The sequence below is a fragment of the Paroedura picta genome, chromosome 11, assembly GCF_049243985.1.
Source record: "Paroedura picta isolate Pp20150507F chromosome 11, Ppicta_v3.0, whole genome shotgun sequence".
Taxonomy (NCBI): Eukaryota; Metazoa; Chordata; class Lepidosauria; order Squamata; family Gekkonidae; genus Paroedura; species Paroedura picta.
Window position 1 is genome coordinate 7,013,958 of NC_135379.1, and position 21,276 is coordinate 7,035,233.

The 21,276-nt window shown below is 43.9% G+C and overlaps 1 protein-coding gene across 2 annotated transcripts; it reads left to right on the plus strand.

Annotated features, from left to right (window-relative positions):
• Positions 1–3,619: 3,619 nt before the first annotated feature.
• RNF32 (ring finger protein 32) lies at positions 3,620–20,695 on the plus strand. 2 transcript variants are annotated; one of them, XM_077304401.1, is made up of 10 exons: positions 3,718–3,732; positions 5,038–5,216; positions 5,728–5,840; positions 6,400–6,670; positions 8,966–9,108; positions 10,818–10,850; positions 11,319–11,443; positions 12,673–12,781; positions 19,413–19,580; positions 20,435–20,695. In XM_077304401.1, exons 3-10 carry the CDS (start codon positions 5,820–5,822, stop codon positions 20,681–20,683), a joined length of 1,119 nt encoding a protein of 372 aa, XP_077160516.1. In that variant the 5' UTR covers positions 3,718–3,732; positions 5,038–5,216; positions 5,728–5,819; the 3' UTR covers positions 20,684–20,695. The 2 variants fall into 2 exon arrangements, with proteins under 2 accessions (XP_077160515.1, XP_077160516.1); XM_077304400.1 differs by lacking the exon at positions 5,038–5,216 and having other exon boundaries at positions 3,620–3,732.
• The last annotated feature ends 581 nt before the right edge of the window (positions 20,696–21,276 follow it).

A 21,276-nucleotide genomic window follows, 5' to 3' on the forward strand; every position in this document is an offset into this window, starting at 1 on the left:
CTCCTGGGAACCTTCCCAGTTGTCCGCTACATGGAAAGGATGCTGGAATAAACAGATCTCTTGCCTTTTTCTTACGTTTATATCTTTTCCTTGGCTCAAATAAGAACAGGTTCCTTGGATTACTGCTTATTTTTTTAAGCACATGAAAGATAATTTTAATTTATTTCAAATAGTGCTGTTTTTTTTTAAGAGAGTCACGCCCTAAGATCCCTTGTGATGACAATCTGAATGAAGCAGCTGCTTCTACACGCTCCCAAGCCCAGCTCAGGCCAGCTTTTAAATGGGATTGTTTGCCTAGAAATGCAAGCAAAGGCCAGTCTCTGGACTCAAAGAGGCACCTTTTGATTGCACAGACGGAGCTGAATCCCAAGCTAATAAATTTCTCCACACCTTTGTCTGAACCGAGGAAGGCAAAGGTCTGCATTTTCTCACAAGCGCACACAAGCCTCCGTCCCGAATCCTGTGGCTTTCTACCTCTACATTTTGCCCGCTGTTGACTTTAAGAGTTTTTCTGAGTGACAACGGACACCACTGGCTTGTTACTTCTGTCATCTTTGCTACCAAAGTGCGCCTTGCCTCAGATCAAAGTTGAAAGCCTCTTCTAAGAAAACATATACAAACCACAGTGACAAATAGTATGCTTTGTTTGACATGACAAAGCAAACAAGAAATTGCTTTCACTAACTGAAAGAAAGAATTCCCACCTTTCAGCCTCCTCTAAAGCCAGAGATGCTAAAAACCAAAGTTTACTTCATGCTCAAAGAATGAACCCTTCAAAAAAAAAATTAAATAACTTGTCGGCAAAACTCAAGCTCTGTCAATACTGATAACACTGTGGGTTGGGTGTTTTAAAACCATGTGTGCTCAGAAAGGGCTCTCGGGAAGAGAAAAAAATAGCCATCTAAAATTAGTTCCCTTTCAGAAGAAGAATAAATCTGCAAATATCTGTAACAATTCCATTACACGTTCTGGAGTAAACAGTATGGAGTTCAGAAGTCTTGTTCCTTGGGACGACAGTTTGCTGGAGATCAAAGACCAAAACTAATGTGATCAGAAAATTCTAATTAAGAAAGCCATACCATTTAAAAGAATACATTTCTTTGCATACTGTGTTGAAGTAACAGTCAGTCATGTAGTCAATATGCTTCTGCATTACTATACATGGCATACAAATAAAAGGTTAAATAGTTTAACCCTAGAACCAGATGGCTATCCTTATTTATAAACAGAAGGATTACATTTTATAGTATTCTGTTTATTTATAAACTGAAGGATTATATTCTATAGTATTCTGGATTGACTGGAAGTTTTTATCAATTTGGTCATGGCATTACATTCATTAAAGAGGTACAGCTTAGAATCCACACAAAATCTGATCATTCCCGAAGCACTGTATAGAATTAAGAGGCAAGACTGTATATACCGCTGTTAGGCATTTCGAAAGTAGCTACAGTATCCTTTCCCCCAATTCAGAGGCAAAAAGCTTCTGTGCGCCAATCCCAACAGGCAACAGCAGAGGAAGTCCTCAGCCTCTATGACCGGTCTGTTGTCCTTCAGAGCAGTGGTCCCCAACCTGCGGGCCGCGGCCCGGCGCCGGGCCGCAAAGGCCATGGCGCCGGGCCGCGGCTCCCCTTCCCCGCCCCCCCCCCCGCAGTAAAAAACTTCCCAGGCCGCAAGCTTGCAGCCCGGGAAGCTACTTACTGCGGGAGGGCGGAGAGAGGGAATCAGGGCCGGGCCGCGCCCGCGCGGCCCGCGGGTGCGGCCCGCGGGTGCGGCCGGGCGCGGCTCGTGGGCGCGGCCCGATCCGCGGGTGCGGACCGCGGGCGCGGCCGGGCGCGGCCCGATCCGCGGGTGCGGCCCGCGGGCGCGGCCGGGCGCGGCTCGCGGGCGCGGCCGGAAGCGTGGGCGTGGCCTGCGCGGTCCCTGCGGGCGCGGCCCAATGCCCTGCCGGTCCCCAGCCTAATAAAGGTTGGGGACCACTGCTTCAGAGCAACTGGCTGGCCTTTGTGTCATAATTGCCGTAATAATTTGGTTTCGCCTAATTAACTTGGGGGGGGGGGGTTTGCAAACCACACAAATGGCTTCCTCTCTCTAGCAACAGTCTCGGGGAGGCTAGCAGCAGTTAGAAGTTCTTAAAAAGGTAAAGGTAAAGGTACCCCCTGTGCAAGCACCGAGTCATGTCTGACCCTTAGGGTGATGCCCTCCAGCGTTTTCATGGCAGACTCAATACGGGGTGGTTTGCCAGTGCCTTCCCCAGTCATTACCGTTTACCCCCCAGCAAGCTGGGTTCGCATTTTACCGACCTCGGAAGGATGGAAGGCTGAGTCAACCTTGAGCCGGCTGCTGGGATTGAACTCCCAGCCTCATGGGCAAAGTTTTCAGACGGCTGCCTTACCACTCTGCGCCACAAGAGGCTCTTTAGAAGTTCTTACATAAGATAAAACCATAAACCTTAAAAACAACAAAGAAAAATATGCTCCGTCACTAAAACCTGGAGCCAGATGGATCAGATTTTCAACCCAAGCCGAGATGGAGAAGAGAGAGGGTGGAAACTTGATCAGATTGTTGTACTTATGCTCTGCTACTTCCAACTGCTCGGTCATCCCTGGCCCCAAAGAAGCCGGCTTGACCTCAACCAGGGCCAGAGCTTTCTCCATCCTGGCCGCTACCTGGTGGAACAATCTCCCGGAGATCAGAGCCCTATTGGAGCCGGAACAGTTCCACAGGGCCTGCAAAAGGGAGCTCCTCCACCAGGCATTTGGTTGAGGTCGACCTGAATCCAATCACCTTCCATTGGCCCCTGAGCCTCCCTCCTGCAAAAGCCCCCTCCGTATGTCATAGTTGAAGGGATGTTTCCACCAAGTTCCTCTGTTCCATTATATTGTTGTATTGTTATGCTTATATTGTGTACTGTTCAATCTACTGTGTTAGCTGCATTGTTTCTCCCTGCTTTAGGTAAACGGCCCTGAGCCTCAGGGGAGGGGGATGCATGGATGGATGGGTAGGTAGGTAGGTTGGTTGGGTGGGTGGGATGGATGGATGGAGGGGTAGGTAGGTGGGTAGGTAGGTAGGGTGGGATGGAGGGGTAGGTAGGTAGGTAGGTTGGGTGGGTGGGATGGATGAGTAGGTAGGTGGGTAGGGTGGGATGGAGGGGTAGGTAGGTAGGTAGGTTGGGTGGGTGGGATGGATGAGTAGGTAGGTGGGTAGGGTGGGATGGAGGGGTAGGTAGGTAGGTAGGTTGGGTGGGTGGGATGGATGAGTAGGTAGGTAGGTAGGTAGGTAGGATGGGTGGGTAGGATGGATGGATCTGATTAAGTTTCCACGTGAGGGGGTGGAAACTTAATCAGATTGCTGGACTGTTGCTTCTTCTGCCTTTCTTCTGCGGGGGGGGGGGGTAGAAACAATATGACTGTGTTTTCTCAGATAACATTTCTGAATGGATTAAAGCAAGGCAACCCGGGAGGACTAAAACATTATTCCTTGCTGAGGAAATACTGGATGAGGATTCACGACGAGACGCAAAAGATACTGAAAGTTAAAGCGCTGTTAGCGCCTGCGCTCTTCCTCTTCCTCCTCTCCGCGCTCGGGCTGCCACGCCCTGCTCTTTGCGTGCCGTGCGCGCGCGCCTCGCGTCCCCTCGGGCTCCGCTAGCGTCTCAACCGCCGGGGAGCCTGGTTGCTAAGCGACCGCGCTGTGCGCGCGCGCGCGCAAGGAGGCGGTCGCGCGAAGCAGGTACCCTGCGTTGGACAGCGAATGGGGGGGGGGCGGGAGTAAAGAGGGGAAGGGCTACACCTGTTGAACTTCTCGGCGTCTCTGGTTAAAGGCGGTGCAGGCAGATGGCGACCCTGAAGGGCAACGCAAGGGGGGGCAGCATAGGCTGAATGTACATTTCGCCAATAGGCAGGAAGTTGGGAAATTTCTGGGGATTTGGGGAAGGGGGTGATGCTGAGGACCAGAATGTGGTAAAAACATGTGAAGGACTTTGAAGGTTGAGAAACAGAATATTAATTTGTTTAATTGATTCTCCATCTTTCACCAAACCTGGACCCAAAGTGACTTGCATTTTTCCCTTGTTCTGCATTTTATCCACGCAACAACCCTGTGAGGTTTTTAAAAAATTGCTAGCAAGTTTTAAGGGCTTTTTAAAAATCACAAACAAAATAAAAGGTTTCAGGGAAATAAATAAATGCAAAATGTGGGACACAGTCACAGGATTAATTTGTCTGTTTGCTTGCTTATTTATTAATTATATATTTGTATGCTGCCCTCCCCAAAGCTCAGGGTGGTTCACATGAAACAGAACAGAAACAGTACAGATAACTTAGATTAATGAAATCAATTAAATGAAACAACAATTTCATTTGTTGTTTAAAATCAAGGATCTCCTTTATTTTAAAATATATTTTAAAAAGAAAACTACAGAGCATTTAGTCATGAGGTTAGAGCTGTAAGTGCAAAATGGAAGGGAAATTCTGATAGGACTTGGAAATAAAAAGGTTGTGGTTTGGTGAGAGTGTGTGGAAACGAGGGGTGGTTACTAGGAAGGCACAATCCACTATTTAATCTGAATTAAAATTGTGCATGTTATTATTTTAACTAATAATTTGGACTTGCTTTCAGAAAGCCTGGAGAGTAGTGGGTTACAAAAGTTACACCGGCCTTTCTCAACCCTTTTACCATTGAGAACCCCCGGAAACACTCTTCAGGCTTTGAGAAACCTCAGAAGTGGTGCGATGATGCAGAATATGGTTGGGAAGCATAGGTGTGTACATGCCCACACAGGGACCTTCCCCTTCCCACCCCCTCCAGGCCCATCATTGGCCATTGGGGGGTCAACATGACCATATATGGTCGTATCACCTCAAAAATGTTTAACAGATATATATGGAGGATACTGATGGTTAAATGTCTACCGTCACTGAGTGCAGTCAAGGTAGCGGCAGATGTTTAGAAGACTGCGCAGAAAAGTTTCACATTTTAGGCTTGTGGGGAATAAAGAACAGTTGCTGGCTGATCTATTCATGCTTTGGTTTTCAGGAGGGGGGGGGAAGTGTTGAGCAAACTTCTATTCTGGGAACTTCATTGACTATGTAATTCAGAGTGTCTCCAGTTGCCTACATTTTCTAAGAACGCCGAGAAGCCTGGGGCTTGATCACATGCCTCCATTTTGTGTGTGAGAACATTAGAAGCTGTACAAGACAGCCAGGAACAAAAAGGTAAAGTATTAAAGCTCTGACATTGTGCTCAGAACAAAAGTGAGGGGTGGATGGATTTTTATTTTAGAATGCATCACAAGTTCCCCTTGAGGTCTGTTCACCCAAGAACCCATCGTGGTGTCTTGATTAAGAGTAGCAGCTTCTAATCTGGCAAGCCAGGTTTGATTCCCCGCTCCTCCATAGGCCTTTATGTCAACGAGACAGGGGTAGTCAAACTGCGGCCCTCCAGATGTCCATGGACTACAATTCCCAGGAGACCCCTGCCAGCGAACGCTGGCAGGGGGCTCCTGGGAATTGTAGTCCATGGACATCTGGAGGGCCGCAGTTTGACTACCCCTGTATGTGACTGTTGTGTTGTGGCAATTGGTAGCACTGGAACCTACATACAGCTTAGGAGGCTGGTCTACCCTATCATGTCTCCATGGCAATATTGGCAATGCTGACAGTGTGTTCCATTTTTCCTACTGGCATGTCACCTAAGTCCTCTTGCATCTTTTATTTGTTGTTTTAGGACTACAAGCATTCAGCTATCAATAGTTCGAATCAGGGGAGCTTCATTGGGTTTTGAACCTCAGGAAATCAACACAACCTCCAGTTCCAATAATGCAGAAGAAATGCTACAAGGTGCATGGATCCTATGGTTGTAAAACGTGCTAAAAGATGTAGGCATTAAAATAAGGCATTGCGAATAAGCTTTCTTAATGTATATATATAAAACATTATCTACGAGCATTATTTTTTTACTGCACGATTTCTTTGGAAGGCAGAAGTAGCCTTAGGTTTTGTTTTTAATTATACAGAAACAAAATCTGTTTAGGCATGCCAAACTTTTATAGTGTTTAATGAGTTTATTGCACATAATAATTATGGGTTCAGTAATTAAAAGTTTAAAAATTGCTGCTATTTTATATTTAATATAAATGATAAATCAAAGATTTCTCGTGCCTTTATAGAAGTTAAAGTTAGGATGCGTCAAGAAACATCAATCTTAAAGTTTTCATATTATGGTAATTGTATATTAGTAGGACTTCAAGCATGGGAGTTGTATGCGCTTTATAAAGCTTCTATCATGTTAAAAAACATTGTTGGCTGAGGGCTGAATTACTTTTGTTGTTTAATATGCCATACATAGCGCACACATACAAGGAGTAATTTATAATAATTATTATGAAACTTTATTTAGGGGAGTTCCTGCAAACAAGAATCTGTAGCTCTTACTGCTGTGGCATTACAAGATCACATTTTATATAATCTTCAGCTAAAGAATCTTTCATTAGCGGATCCCTTTAAATCAAAAGCACAGCATAAAAAGAACACCTACAAACCTGTGAACAAAGAGAACGTTAGAGCGTTAATAGATACTGGACTGAGAAAAACAGGGAGTCGCCAACAAGAAAACGAAGACCCGGAAAAAGAATATGTCCTCGATCCATGTCCTCAGCCTCTTACGTTAGGTAAATATGTCATGCTCCATTATGCCATTTTTTGCTTATTGCAGAGATTAATCAGATAGATGCTGTTTCCCTTTCAGCATATTTTTTTAAATATGCTATTTCCCATGCTGCAGCTTAGCACAAGAACATTATATTATTATATTTATTATATTTGTATATCACCCTCCCCAAAGGCTCAGGGCGGTTCACATTAAACAGAACAGAAACAATAACAAACTTATTATTGTTAACTTAGATTAACAATAATGAATGAAGTGAAAGAACAAGCAACATGGAACCGTAGAAAAATTAAACATTAAGTAACTCATACGGATAGCCCAGTGGCTTGGGCGGAACTGCAGTGGGTGTCATAGGAGGGGGCTCAGGAGGAGGGCCCTTGGGAAGTGATGGTACAGGTCGACCTCAATCAAATGCCTGGTGGAGGAGCTCCCTTTTGCAGGCCCTGCAGAACTGTTCTACCCCTGCTAGATCTTCCAGTCAGTTCCCTGTAGTTTGGTCTCCAGCGTTCTCCTTCCAGCTGTTGGCTGGTCAGATGCTTCTGGGCAGATGGTAAGCAGAGTATGGCAGCAGTAGCACCTGTATTTCCTGGCCTGAGGATTTGCTATAGATCCTTTGGCTGCAGAGGTTCCAAATGCAAGAAACTTAAAAGATGTAGGCGCATTTCATCCGTGCTCCTGCCCTTTATCCACGCACACAGTGTGGTTTGGAGTAATGGAGGCTCATGCTCACATGGGCATACCTAGAGACAGTCACAGGTATGGCCAGCAGCAGTTTTCTGAAATGACCTTTTAGACTTGTATTTGTACTGTTACTGAGATAATAGTATAAGCTTGTGACAGTTGCTGCTTTTACAAAAGACAATTTACTAGTCTGGGCATAGTATTTGTCCTTAAACTTTACCTACTCCTTGCTCAAAATTGCACCAGTTAAATGCAATCCTAACAGTTGTAAGATCAACTGGATGGTGTCTGCAGAATAACGGCCCAGGTCCTAAAGGTGTGAGAGGCCTGATGGGATTTGTTGCTGGCAAGGAGATCAAGTGTTGCAGTGTCTGGAAAAGGAACAGCCATGAATGATGCCCTTTTGTTATTTACGTTCCTCAGGGCATGTTTGTGTGAACCACAACAAACGACGCTGGATGTTTCACATGAACACACAGTTGTAGAAATCCTTAGTAGGATTCTACCGCATGGTAGCTGAATTGAACTGAACAAGTGCCAAGTCCTGTCCAAATTACCAGCACATTCTTTCGCCCCAGACTGTGGATCAAGGTGTCACTATTGGACAGTATCAAAAAAGGAAAGTCCTGCTACTATATAGGATATTGTGATTTGCCAGATCCTCCGCAAATGACAGCACAAGGCCTTCAAAGAACACTCCATTGAATTGTCTAGATGACAGAGTGGCTAGTTGGAAGAATGAATTCTGTTAGGACAGATCAGTCCTGGGTTTACACAGCAGTCTCCATTTAAGAACCATCCCTACGTTTCTCATTCACCTCCCCTTCAAAAAAATGCAGGGGGCTTTCTATGCTGCAGGAGGTATAATTAAATAAAGGGATATGATTAGCAATCTACAGAACTAAATATTCTGACCCGATTGTGATTCTGGGATTTGCTTAACGCCATCCAGCTCTCAGCTTGTAATTTTACTAATGACTTTCAAAGTTACTACTTGGATGGGGGAAATGCCGCTTATCTGCTAAATTCTTCTCTTAAATGGCACATCTGTATTATCTGAACAAGGGGAAATAAAAAATGAGTGAATGCACAGTTATTATGCGGCTGATTATTAATGAGTTTTAACATAATGAATTTAAAACATGAATATCTGATTCAGAGTTTGTTTTTCATATGCTGCTAATTTGAGCGTGTTTGTGTACCTCCGCACAGGCATGCATGTTGTCAATATATTTAAGGGTTATATTGTCTATGACCAAATTTTCTTTTTGGCTTCCAGTTTGGGATGCCAGCCTGTCTTTCTCCCCATAAACTTAGTCTAGCATGAGTCATTATTTGACTGCTCAATAAGACATCTAAACCTGGAACATTTAAGCCTCTAACTTACGGACTGATTATCTATTCTGTTAATCCGGAATTTCTGGACAGATCTCTAATAGCGTATGAGCAACATTAATGATTCTCTCAAAGCTTACTTAACCAAGAATTCCAGTGCGTAGGTAATAAACAGATATGTCATAAGCTTTTAAATTATACTTAATGATGGAGATGTTTATATAGGAGAAAATAACTTTAAAAATGTGCTTCATTACTACATTTTGGACTTCACCTATAGCTCAGAAACTTGGCTTGGTGGAGCCTCCTGCACTCCCACTAACGACAGATGAATGGGAGCATGTGAAGCAGCGATCCATAAAACAAGGCGACTCTGTACACCCTTGTGCTATATGCAGAGAAGAATTTGCACTTCAGCCACAGGTATTCTTTGTTCCATAGTAGATACTTTATTTCAGGGATTCTCAACCAGGGTTTTCTTGAAGTTCAGGGGTTTCTTAACAGCCCTGGAAGGGTTTCCTGAATATTTGGGAGTTCATTGATTTCTTAAATATATTTGTAAAATGTGTTGAACATTTTATGAAGATATACGATATGAAGAAATACAATCATGTCAACCCCCACCCATTCCTCCCAAAAAACCAATGCTGGGCTTGGAGGGGGTGGGGAGGGGCCCCAGGTGGGTGTGTACACACCTATGCTTCCCAACCCTATTCTGCATAATCACGCCGCTTCTGGGGTTTCTCGAAGCCTGAAGAATGTTTCAGGGGTTTCTCAGTGGTGAAGAAGTTGAGAAAGGCTGCTTCATTTACTTACCTGTAGTCACCTTTCTTGTAAAAGTTAAATGTGTTGGACTATCGACCACAAGCAGGATTTCTCCCTATAAGAACTCTTGAAAATAACCAGTTCGTAGAGTTATTAAGAATAGGATAAAAAAATGCCCACAATATATACAAACCAGAGCTAACAAGAAAAGGGGAGAGATTTTTAAGGAAGGGTGATATTTACTGATCCTGAAGAAGTCCATTGAAGTGGTAAGTCAAAGAAAGAAATGGCTGGCATTTCCGGAAGAGAGAGAGAGAGAGGGCCCACATGCAAGTGGAAGTGTGCAGAGGATCCACGAACACACAGGCACGTGCACCAGAGTCAGCCAGATGACATATTCACAGGGAGAAATGTGTCTTGAGACAGAGAAGTCCACCTCCTGTAGGCTGGAAACTAGTCATCCCCGACCACTCCAAAGAGTTCTGCCATAATTATTTTAATTGAAGGCAATATGTTGTGCCTGACTAGAAATCACTTACAATTGTTCAGAATTGTGATAATATACGACTTCGCAACTAACAACAACAACAACAGGAAGAAATTCATGATGCTTAAAAGTGTTTTAGAGATGAGGGAAATTTTGTGGTCCACCGACAATGAATAGAAATCACTTATTCTTTTTCAGCTGCCAGCTTGGTGTAGTGGTTAGGAGTACAGACTTCAAATCTGGCAAGTAGGGTTTGATTCTGCACTCCCCCACGTGCAGCCAGCTGGGTGACCTTGGGCTCTCTCAGCCTCACCTCCCTCACAGGGTGTCTATTGTGGGGAGACGAAAGGGAAGGTGATTGTAAGCTGCTTTGAGACTCCTCCTGGTAGAGAAAAGTGGCATATAAGAACCAACTCTTCTTCTAAAACCTTTTAACTTCTCTGTCCTAAACCTCCGCATAGTCCCTTCTGTCCACAACAGTGGACTGACATTATACTTCTTAGCTGTCCAACCTAAACATTTATTTGTCAGTGGAGCAAGATTTGTTTGAGTTCTTGAACACTGTAGATGTAATGATTGTGCAACTATTTACCTCTGACTGATACAGCTTTTCGATTTACGTTTATTTAGTAACACCCAAGCTACTAAATGTCACAAGTTTCAAAAATAGTTAGGTTGCCTTTGCGAATTCTTTCTCCGATTTCCTGCTACTGTTAGCCAAATTACTCAGTTGGGAAATACTTCTGTAGACATAAAAGCCTATCCGTTGCCATTTTCTGTTTGTGTAAGGACAGGGTCTCCTCCTTTGCCATGCTTTGGGAATTAAGTAGTTGTTAATATGGAATATGTTTTCTGAACATCTGTACTTTCCTCTGAACAGGTGCTGCTCTCGTGTTCCCATGTGTTTCACAGAGTGAGTCAACCCCCTTTTAACCTATTTAAAGTAAAATGTGCGGCACATCAGTCTTTTAACTTGTACTTTGTTGTCCTGGGTGCTAGGAGACACTTACAAGCTTGAAGTTGCAATGCTAGTCATCTCTAAGGCCCCCCTACCCCACTCCACCCTTGAACTGACTCAACTACTGTTGAGATCCCATAAATTGGCAATGAGCAATCTGATTTCTGCACAGCGCCTGACCCTGTTTTGAGGGCACCCAGCTCCCAGAGAATATGGAAGCATCAGGAGCTGGTCAACAATTTTGGAATTTTGGAAAGATATCTTTCTAGACTTTTGTATCATGCACCTTCCCTTTTTCCTGTTGCAGGTTGTACTGCTCGGCACATTCTAAACCCATAAGTTTTACGAATAAAGCTGGGGGGAAAGAAACAAAAAAAACCCATTTCAAACACATTTAAAGTAAAAACCGTGTTGCTTTTCTAGGCATGCCTGAAAGCTTTTGAAAGATTCACAGGTAAAAAGACCTGTCCGATGTGTAGAAAGATCCAGTATCAAACTCGTGTAATTCATGATGGAGCACGCCTATTTAGAATCAAGTGTGCTACAAGGTAAGGATGACTGGCAAATAACAAAACTGTTTTCACTGGGAAACGTTTGTTCAAAAGCCTGCATTCATAGGAGATACTGTGCAATGACGAGTGTTGTGTTAAATCTCGAGAATTGAAGAATGGCTCTTCTGGTTATTTCTTCCACTTTATGTCTGTGTTAAGAGTTATCGAAAACCTTCTGTGCAAACGTTCATGTGGAACTAGAGATTTAGAAGTTGCTTTTGGGGGAGTGTTTGCAAAAGATGGTTACGAATTTGCCAGACTGGGGGAGGAGGTGGGATTCAAAATAATCCGATGCTGGGATTTATGGTTTCCTCCAGCAAGTTGGTGAGTGTCATGCAAAGTCTGGCTCCACATAGGACAAAGATTAGTGCTGTGACATCACTTGAGGCCACCAACATAACTCCTTCTAACCGAATAAAATCAGAGTCCAGGAGCACCTGTAAGACCAACAAAGATTTATTCAAGGCGTGAGCTTTCGAGTGCAAGCACTCGTCAGACTAAGAACAGTAGGAATATATAAGCAAAAGTGAATCTTGTTACATTAGTAAACTGTGTCACAGCATCCAAACACAGCCACATACTACTGTTATGATGGTCAGTTCTTAGTGCTACTGGACTCTGATTTTATTGTGCTACTTCAGACCAACACGGCTACTCATTGGAATCTATCCTTCTAACCCAGCCTTTCTCAGATTTTTTACCATTGAAAATCCCAAAACATTCAAGAAACCCCAGACGTTGGGGAGCATTGCTGTGGACACACCCACCCAGGGCCCCTCCCCTTCCCATCCCCTTCAGCCTCATCATCGACCATTGGCGGGGGTTGACCGATAATTAATTTTAATATATTTTAAAATGTATTAAACATTTAACTCCCACCCATTCGGGAAACCCTTCCAGGCCAACAAGAAACCCCAGGCTTTCATGAAACCCTGGCTGAGAAAGCCTGTTCTTATTGACATTCATGCACTTTTTAAATGTATAATTTTAAAAACTTTTAAAATACTGACAATTCATTTTCTGTACTGCAGCATGGGGTGAATAAAGTAGCACAGCATAAATTACCTCCACAAGAGCAAATTTGAGGCCTTCACCTGAAACCCATATTTCTAGATTTTACAAATCGGGTTAGTCTCTAAGGTGCTCCCGGCCTGGCCTCTAGCTGTTCCAGATTTTACTATAGCTGTTTGAACCCATAAACAACCTGTTAATGTTTTGCCCCTTAGAATCCAAGCTTGCTGGAGAGGGTACATTGTTAGAAAATGGTATAAGGGTCTGAGAAAAACAGTGCCTCCAAAAGATCCCAAATTACGAAAAAAATTCTTTGAAGAAAAGGTATGTGAGACATTTTTAGCTCTTGCTGATGACCCTCGTATCTACCTGTTCTTCCTTCTTCAAATGTTTATGATTTTATAAAAGTAAATCAAAGACCAACAAGGTATTCAAGATAAAGGACACCTTTCTGATTATAACAGGAACCTTTGTATCTTTATGGTGGTGCATTAGCAGTACAGTCCCCCTCTTCTGCATATGACAAAATAGAAGTCAAACCTCAGCCTGAAGTGCTGTTTTGCTTTTGTCCTCAGTAGCACCTAGAAATTCAGAATTTGAACCATTTGATTTGCGATGTGAAGAACTCTCCTTGTAGTCCACTGTACCTTAGATTCTTCTGCGGGAAGAAATTTAAAATCATCATACGGTAGCCATTCCATGTGTACGACAGTGTTCAAACGACAGCATAAGAGATACGGAATAGGCACAGAGAACCCAAATGTCCTTAATATTTATTACTGCGGAGTAATTTTATAACAACTTTAAACCTGTAAATCACTCATACGTGTAGGGGGGCAGGATCAGGCTCCATCACCTTGGCTGAATTTTTCTTCCAATCTGAACTCTTATTTTTCACCTCACATTTGATTTGTTACGTTTTTGATGCACGACTAGACTCAAGACCACTTTATTGGCATAACGTGCACCAGCATTACCATGACTCTGCTGCATCTGTTACAATTCATATGTGGTTCCATCACCAATTAGAGCAGGGGTAGTCAAACTGCGGCCCTCCAGATGTCCATTAGCTGGCAGGGGCTCATGGGAATTGTAGTCCATGGACATCTGGAGGGCCACAGTTTGACTACCCCTGAATTAGAGCATAGTTAATGGGGCCCACCAGTGCTTTGCTCAATTGCAAAAAAATACCAACTCTCACCATGTGAGGGCACATGCAAACAAGGTATTTGTCTAACAAAACTGATTGGATGTAAAACCACCTCGAGCTGACTTTATCACATCAAGAATTATAACATATTAATCAGGGATCAGCTTTTATCCTAAAAGGAAGCTTGTACTCGTTTGGCTGAGGAACTGAAGTTTTCTGGAATACAGAGAGGATGTCTAGTTAAAGCTATTATACACCTGGCCACGATCCAGGGCTCACACACAACTCCTGCACAAGCAGGCTTCGGTGTATGTTAGCATCCCTACACACCCAGAGCACAAAAGAATAGAAAAACTTTAGGAATGGGGAGAACTGTTTTCACTTTTTTCAAATAAATTAAACTTCCTTGTCTGTAACCCAGGCTAAACAACTGAAAATAAATTAGGTCATCATTGCCAAAAAAAAGAAATAATACAATTGCCCTAAAATGGATTACCTATATATATTAACAGTAGAAGGGTGTTTCAGTTTTTCCTCAATGTTTTCTTTTTGACTTAGCGCTTTTTTTGTACTGTGTCATTGGTCGTTTTTTGTATTTCTGTCTTCGCTGTGGACCATCACAGGCCTGCCCCAGTTACAGCTCCCCCCCTTTCCCATTTCCTTACCTTGTGTTTCTTTTCAGGTTAAAACAGAGTCAAGCAGTTGGATTCTTCTATTCCAGTCTGCCCAGTGGGCCATCTTGATTGGCCATCTTCTAGCACATGAACATTTGTGAACAGATGGATAAGAACAAACCTGGTCACCTATTCACTTGCCATTCTGTATCAGCACTGTTAAATGAAAAGCAGCAGGGTTCCTTTCCAAAAGAAGAGCATAACCTCTGTAGCACTGGGACAAACCCTTGTGGTTTACATAAGGGCACACTGACCTCCATGACACATATAAAGTATAGATTTTTAACATGAAGATTGTGGCAGACTCTGCCCACTTCCAGGTCTCGCAGCGTGCTGAGCCTACAGCTAATTTTGCAAGATTCAGGAGCAGCGTGGGCATTGTCACGGAACAGCTGCCGTAAGGGCTGGGCTGATTACAAAATGGCTATTCCCCTTGCCAAATCAGTAACACTGAAGCAAGCTGTATTTCCCTCTCTTTGTCATTCACCACTTTTTCCTTCTCTAGAGCCAGTTTGGTGTAGTGATTAGGAGTGCGGACTTCTAATCTGGCGAGCCAGGTTTGATTCCACGCTCCTCCACAGCTGGGTGACCTTGGGCTCGCCACAGTGCTGCTAAAGCTGTTCTGACCGAGCAGTGATATCAGGGCTCTCTCAGCCTCACTCACCTCACAGGGTGTCTGTTGTGGGGAGAGGAAAGGGAAGGCGACTATATAAGCCGCTTTGAGCCTCCTTCAGGTAGAGAAAAGCGGCATAAAAGAACCAATTCTTCTTCTTCTTCCAAAACCAGCCAATCATGCTGACTTCTGGACAAAGAGTTCAATGGCAGACCACTGTAATTTTGCATGCGTCAGGCTTAGGGAAAGATATTTACCTCTGGGCATCAGTATACCGAGGTACCCTGTGTCAGGTCTCTCCGTTCAGACGGAGCTGGGATGCTAGGGACGGGTACACTGCCCAACCTTTGACCCATCCTAAAGTGTAGGATGTTCCCGTGTAGCATAGCCATTACTGTTCCTCTGGTTAAACCTATTGAGGCCAACCTGAAAGCAAGCGGTTGCTTGGAAACGCACTGGTGGAGCTCCACAAAGCTCACAGGCTCACTAGTGGATACAGTCGCTTTATGAGTTTCCTTAAGGCACTTGGGCAGTTACAGTTAAACATTTGTTTTTAGATGCTTAAAGCAGCTTATAAAATGGAAGGGGTTTTTTTTTCATCTTCTCACTCGCCAAACTGCAAGTCACCCACAGCAGTTAAAAGAATCCACATAGCAGTGGATGAGTAAACTGTATTAAATGCCGTCTGCTTCCTTTGGCAGGAACATATAAATCCACTTTGTACCGGTTTTAAGAAAAAAATCCCACAAAAGTTCGGTCCTGTGTTTGAAATGTCACTCCTAAATAAAATACGCCACTTCTCTGACAGTGGCACAGTAGCCTTTTTTACATGAATCCACCCAAGATCTTACTAAGCTCGATCAAAGAGACTCAGAAAGGTTCCTGCAACCAAGCTATGCTAATTTTTAACATCAGCGTATACAGAAATTGAAGCACTGCCGAGAATTCACTGTCTTTGGTAGTGTGTCTCTTTGATCCTTATCTATAAACTATGCCTGTATATGTCATCCAAGAGAGGTAGGGCCTTTTATTGGTGCAATTAAAGCTTTTCAAATGCATCGCATTATTTCCCATTTAGCTAAAAATCCTGGCCATTGTTTTAGGACGCTGGGTGCATTCTTTGCAAAACGCCCCCCCCCCCCCCCGTTTGCTCTTGTACCCTTCCTTCCTCCCCACGTGACTCCTTCCCAAAGTTTTTAATTTAAATCTCGCCAAACAGCATAATGGTCCGGGGAGTTTGTTTAGCCATTTGACTTTATCGCATAGAGATGGGCAAACATTCTGCTGCTAACTCGACGTGGCTCCAGGCAGCAAAGCGGGGAGGATATTAAACCAGTAAAAGCTTATCAGCCGATTCATTGATACGTTGTAAATTCCAGCCTTTTCATTTTACTTATAAGTCAACACATTAGTAAGCAATTTGCTGACATCAAGATGGATTGCTTCAGGAGGACTACCCTCCGGCAGGCAAAGTTCACCCCGGTGCTTTTGTGTGCCTCTCTTATTTAATCGCGTTCTGAGGCCTCGCCTAAAATCTGTGACTGATGGCGCTTTACATGTTGATAAAAATATTTACAGTTCCTCTGCCTGTTCATATTATTCAACTGGAAGGTCAGGCAGGTCACCAAACTAGACACAGAATTGATGACCCAGATATAGAATATCCCGACAGCTATTTTGAAGGGGGATAAAAGGCTTCCCATTTTTGACTTGGAGAAGCATTACCTATTAACCGTCCTCTTTAAAGCAAAAAAAAACACCTATAGCATTGGTTCTCAGCCCTTTTTTTTTTGTTATGGAATCTTTATTATCAGGGTATCCTGCAGACCCTCAACAACTTTTCCTTGCCCCCTCCCACACAAAGGGCTTTCGTAACCAAACTATAAGTTTTCCCCAACATAGCACTTTAACATTCCAGAACCAATGTCAGAACCCTGCCTATGTACACCATAATCAGTCAATCCCTTTAATAGCATATAAAATATGTAAAACAGTATGGACACACCATAATAAATCAATAACTAAATCAGCACCAAGAGTTTTTGACACCCAAGGCATCCTCACACATATATTCAGAATAAAGAAAAATTAGAATTCTGGACTCAGCATCTGCCTTTAGTTATTCACTTGGGATTCAGAATGAAGGATATAAAAATAGAACAGAGTCAGAAATCAACAGCAGCACCTTTAAAACCAACTAATTTTTATTCAAGGTATACACTTTCATGCGCATGCCCACTTTTTCAGATACACTGACATTTTGGTACATTGAGATTTTGTTGTATCTGAAGAAGTCGGCATGCACATGAAAGCACATATACTTTGAATAAAACTTTATTGGTCTTAAAAGGTACCACAGGACTTGACCTCGATGGTGCTGCTTCAGACTAAATCAGCTGAATATAAAAATAAATATTTATGGGATTTTTTAAGCGTTTCATTAATTCTTCAAGAAAATAACTTTCTTCTCACTTGGTGCCCCTTCAAGCCTCATGCCCGGGGCACCTGCCTAGTTTGCCTCTAAGGCCAGGCCATCCCTGGAGTACACCCCCTTTGTGTGTGAAAAGTAGAAGTGAGCCATTGCAAAAGTCACTTGTACATGCTTGCTGAGGGAGTTTTTCTCATTTGAGACAAACAACATGCAAAAAGCTATTAAATAGCCTCATTAAACTCTTCACGCATCAAAAATCCTGCCACATTGAACCCAGGAACCGTACTCAAGTTGCAGTGCAACACACCAAGCCCCACAACAAATTAGTGTTGCTCTTTGAGACCATCCCTGCCTGGGGGGGGAGGGGCAATTGTGATCCCAGGATGGTTGGCCGGCATCGGAAGGAGCATTCAGGGTTGGGGGACAAAGAGATGGCACCAGTTAATCAACAGAAAGGCCTCACATTCCAGTGCATTACTGAAGTGGTGAATTGAGAGTGGGAAACTGCCATGCCTTCGTATCCCTAGAATGATGCAGGAAAGATCAGCACTAAGTAGTGTTACTTCAGTGCCCTGACTCGGATAGCCCCGGTTGTCCTGATCTCATCAGACGGCGGGAGCTAAGCAGGGTAGGGCCTGGTTGGTGCTCGGATGAGAGACAGCCAAGAAATAACCAGGGTTGCTACACAAAGGCCTGCAGTGGCTAACTGATTCCGAAAGTCTCTTCCTTTGAAACTTGAGTTCAAAATATAGAGGAGGGGCTTGCTGAACACGGCAGGGTGCAGTGGTTAAAGTGACGGACTCTAATCTGGAGAGCAGAGTTTGATTCCCCACTCCTCTGCTTGGAGCCAGTTGGGTAACCTTGGGTAAGTTGCTTACCTGTCACCTGTGAGGTAGATGAGGCTGATAAGAGCCCTGACAGGACAGCTCGGTCAGAACAGCAACCCCTGCCCAATGAACTAGTGTATGGATGTGTCTAAGCTGGATTTGAAGAGAGAAGGAAATGCCCCTTTGCCTCTGTCATTGTAGGGTGGGCTTGTTTATTTTAGCACTCCAGGCAAACAAGACTGACTGCTAAGCTGACAACCGGCAACCTCCTGACCTATATGGTATGAACATCAGGCAGGCAGACACTGGGTTGGTGGAACTGCGTTCAGGGGAATGTGCACTTGGGTACACATCTCCCTGAGAACAGGACACATTTGAAAGCGCATCTGAATGCCCATTCCCCAGAACGCAATGCCTCAAAGGGTAGACGTGGCCTTTATTTGCATGTTCACGCAGATCCTTGGAGAACACTTACAACCTACGGACCACCAAACACTCTATCTTCCAGGCTGAATTACTGGCATTCCAGAGGTTGACTTGAAGAACATACGCATGAACATGGCCTTTCTCAAATGATACTTCCTTCAAGATGGGCCCTTTTCTGTAGTCTTCTTTCTACCGCATCGGTGCCCTACATACCCACAGACCAGATTCTCACTTTAAACAGAGATGCTTTAATTCTCTGGACCAACCTTACATTCCTAATCCAGCCAGCACCTCTTCCGTACTTTTGAACTCCCAAGAAACTCTCGTGCAAAGCTTTGTAGGTTGGTATGGATGTAATGGATGGAAATATCTGGTTTAATCCAGTTTGCGAAAATTAAAACTAGGAGCATCACCATATATATATTAATGAATGGTATTAAAGGTGTTCCTGTTTTACCACTGTTGATGCTGCTTTTTTGAAACATTGCATGCCCACCCCAAGTGAGTGTATTAACAGGACTGCGCCCTCAAAAGTAACCCTTCAGTATGAACGCTTATAATTCTACAACATAGATCAGGGGTAGTCAAACTGCGGCCCTCCAGATGTCCATGGACTACAATGCCCAAGAGCCCCTGCCAGCATTTGCTAGCAGGGGCCCATGGGCATTGTAGTCCATGGACATCTGGAGGGCCGCAGTTTGACTACTCCTGACATAGATCATATGGCTGTCACCCTCTCTGCAAATGAAACACCAGCAACACTGAAATGACATGACGTTTACAGCTGTGTTTACCGTTCGTTTCAGCCTGGGTTAAAAAAACAATCTCTCTTAGTTTACAGAGATTTGCCGATGCTTACGGAATTCGTACGAGAACAACGTAGACGAACTCTTCTCTGAGATTGATTCGACCATCACTGCAAGTCAGACTGTATTCCATGAACTGGACCAAAAGCTGGGCCCGGTCATAACTGAAGCGGAGTGGGGGAAAATACAGATGCAGGTGGGTTTCAAAGCCGGAATTTCAACTCAGAAACTGCTCCTGTCCAAAGGCCTTCTTGTAATTTGTGCCTGGAAGCCTCCTCTTATGCATTTATTCACCCTGTTGTCCTCTTTCATGGAATCCTAGAATCATAGAGTTGGAAGGGGCCATACAGGCCATCTAGTCCAACCCCCTGCTCAACGCAGGATCAGCCCAAAGCATCCTAAAGCATCCAAGAAAAGTGTGTATCCAACCTTTGCTTGAAGACTGCCAGTGAGGGGGAGCTCACCACCTCCTTAGGCAGCCTATTCCACTGCTGAACTACTCTGTGAAATTGCTTTCGAGCAATTCAAGCCAGTGCACACAGGCTGTCCCATTATAGCCATGTAACCACTACATTAAGAGGGATGAATTCTGATAGCAACTTGTGCTTGGCCCCTTCAATGCACTTACTAGCCACATTAGACTTTAAACTTCCATTTCCCAGCCCAAAATCTGTACCACTGTATCTCACTGGCACACAGCGCTAAGACTCTGGCCCGGTCAGAGAGCAAAGGCATTTACTGTGCCATCTCTTACTACTCTGCTGAACAAAGCAAGCATGGAGTTCTCTTTAAGAGGCTTCTGGTATCACCCCACACCAAGCTCAAAATTATAGTTATCTCCTTTGCTATATGAAGTGGGAACATTCACTGCTTGCCTTCTTGCTTTTTCAGCCTAATCCACCCTCCCCCCACAAAAACATTTTGCAGATTACATTTTTAAAGGATGCAATTTTAATGCAGGGGCACTTGGGATCTCTTATTGAGAGAACATAAGCTGTTGCTAGTAACGTTGATCACTACTTTCTAAGATCACTTTCATTTTTGTCTCAGGCACTCCGGCAAGACATAGCTGACTGCCCGATTTGCATCATGCCCCTCAGTCACCCCACTGGTCTTCAGGACGGCCTTCCCCAGGACAGCCACCGGTCATGTTCACGCCAGGCAGTTCTGCTCTCCTGCTCCCACCTGTTCCACAAGGCCTGCCTTCAAGCATTTGAAGAGTTTTCCTTAGGAGAAACACCCGTTTGCCCCTTGTGCCGCTCGAGCTATAAAAAGAAAATTCTTAATGTGTTAGCATAAAGGATATAATTTACTACTTTGGCAGAAGTATTAATACATTTAGAGAGGTGTGTTGATCATGTTTCATGGAGGCTGAAGGCACATTCACGTCTGGGAGGTGTAAAGCCATGCGATCAGATCTTGCAACCCTTGGCATGAGGTTATTCATGGCAGCATCACGATTCACCACAGATATTAAGTTTTAAGCCAACCTGGCCGTTGTCCCCAGCTTCTTCTCTGGGCAGTGGCACTTCAAACAACTTCCTAAAAGCTGTCCACGAGAGGACGAGAAACAGGAAAAGGCATTCTAAATTCCAGATGGAAGAGGGAAAAGAAATTCTCCAGCTGATTTGTGACTCTGTAAATCCATGACACCTTTTAACCTGAGCCCTTATTTCCCATCACTTCTCAGTTTTTCTTCAGAGAGCTACAACTGAGAAATCCTGACATGCACATACTTCATGTGTACACCCTACATAAATTGCAAGAGTGCTGTCCGTTCCGCTGATGAAAGTCCACAGGCTTCTTGCATGGGCAAATATCAAATTGACGCAGACTGCAAATTTGGCACAAATTAATTCAGGTATTCCCGAGCCATTGGTTCAGCACGGTGA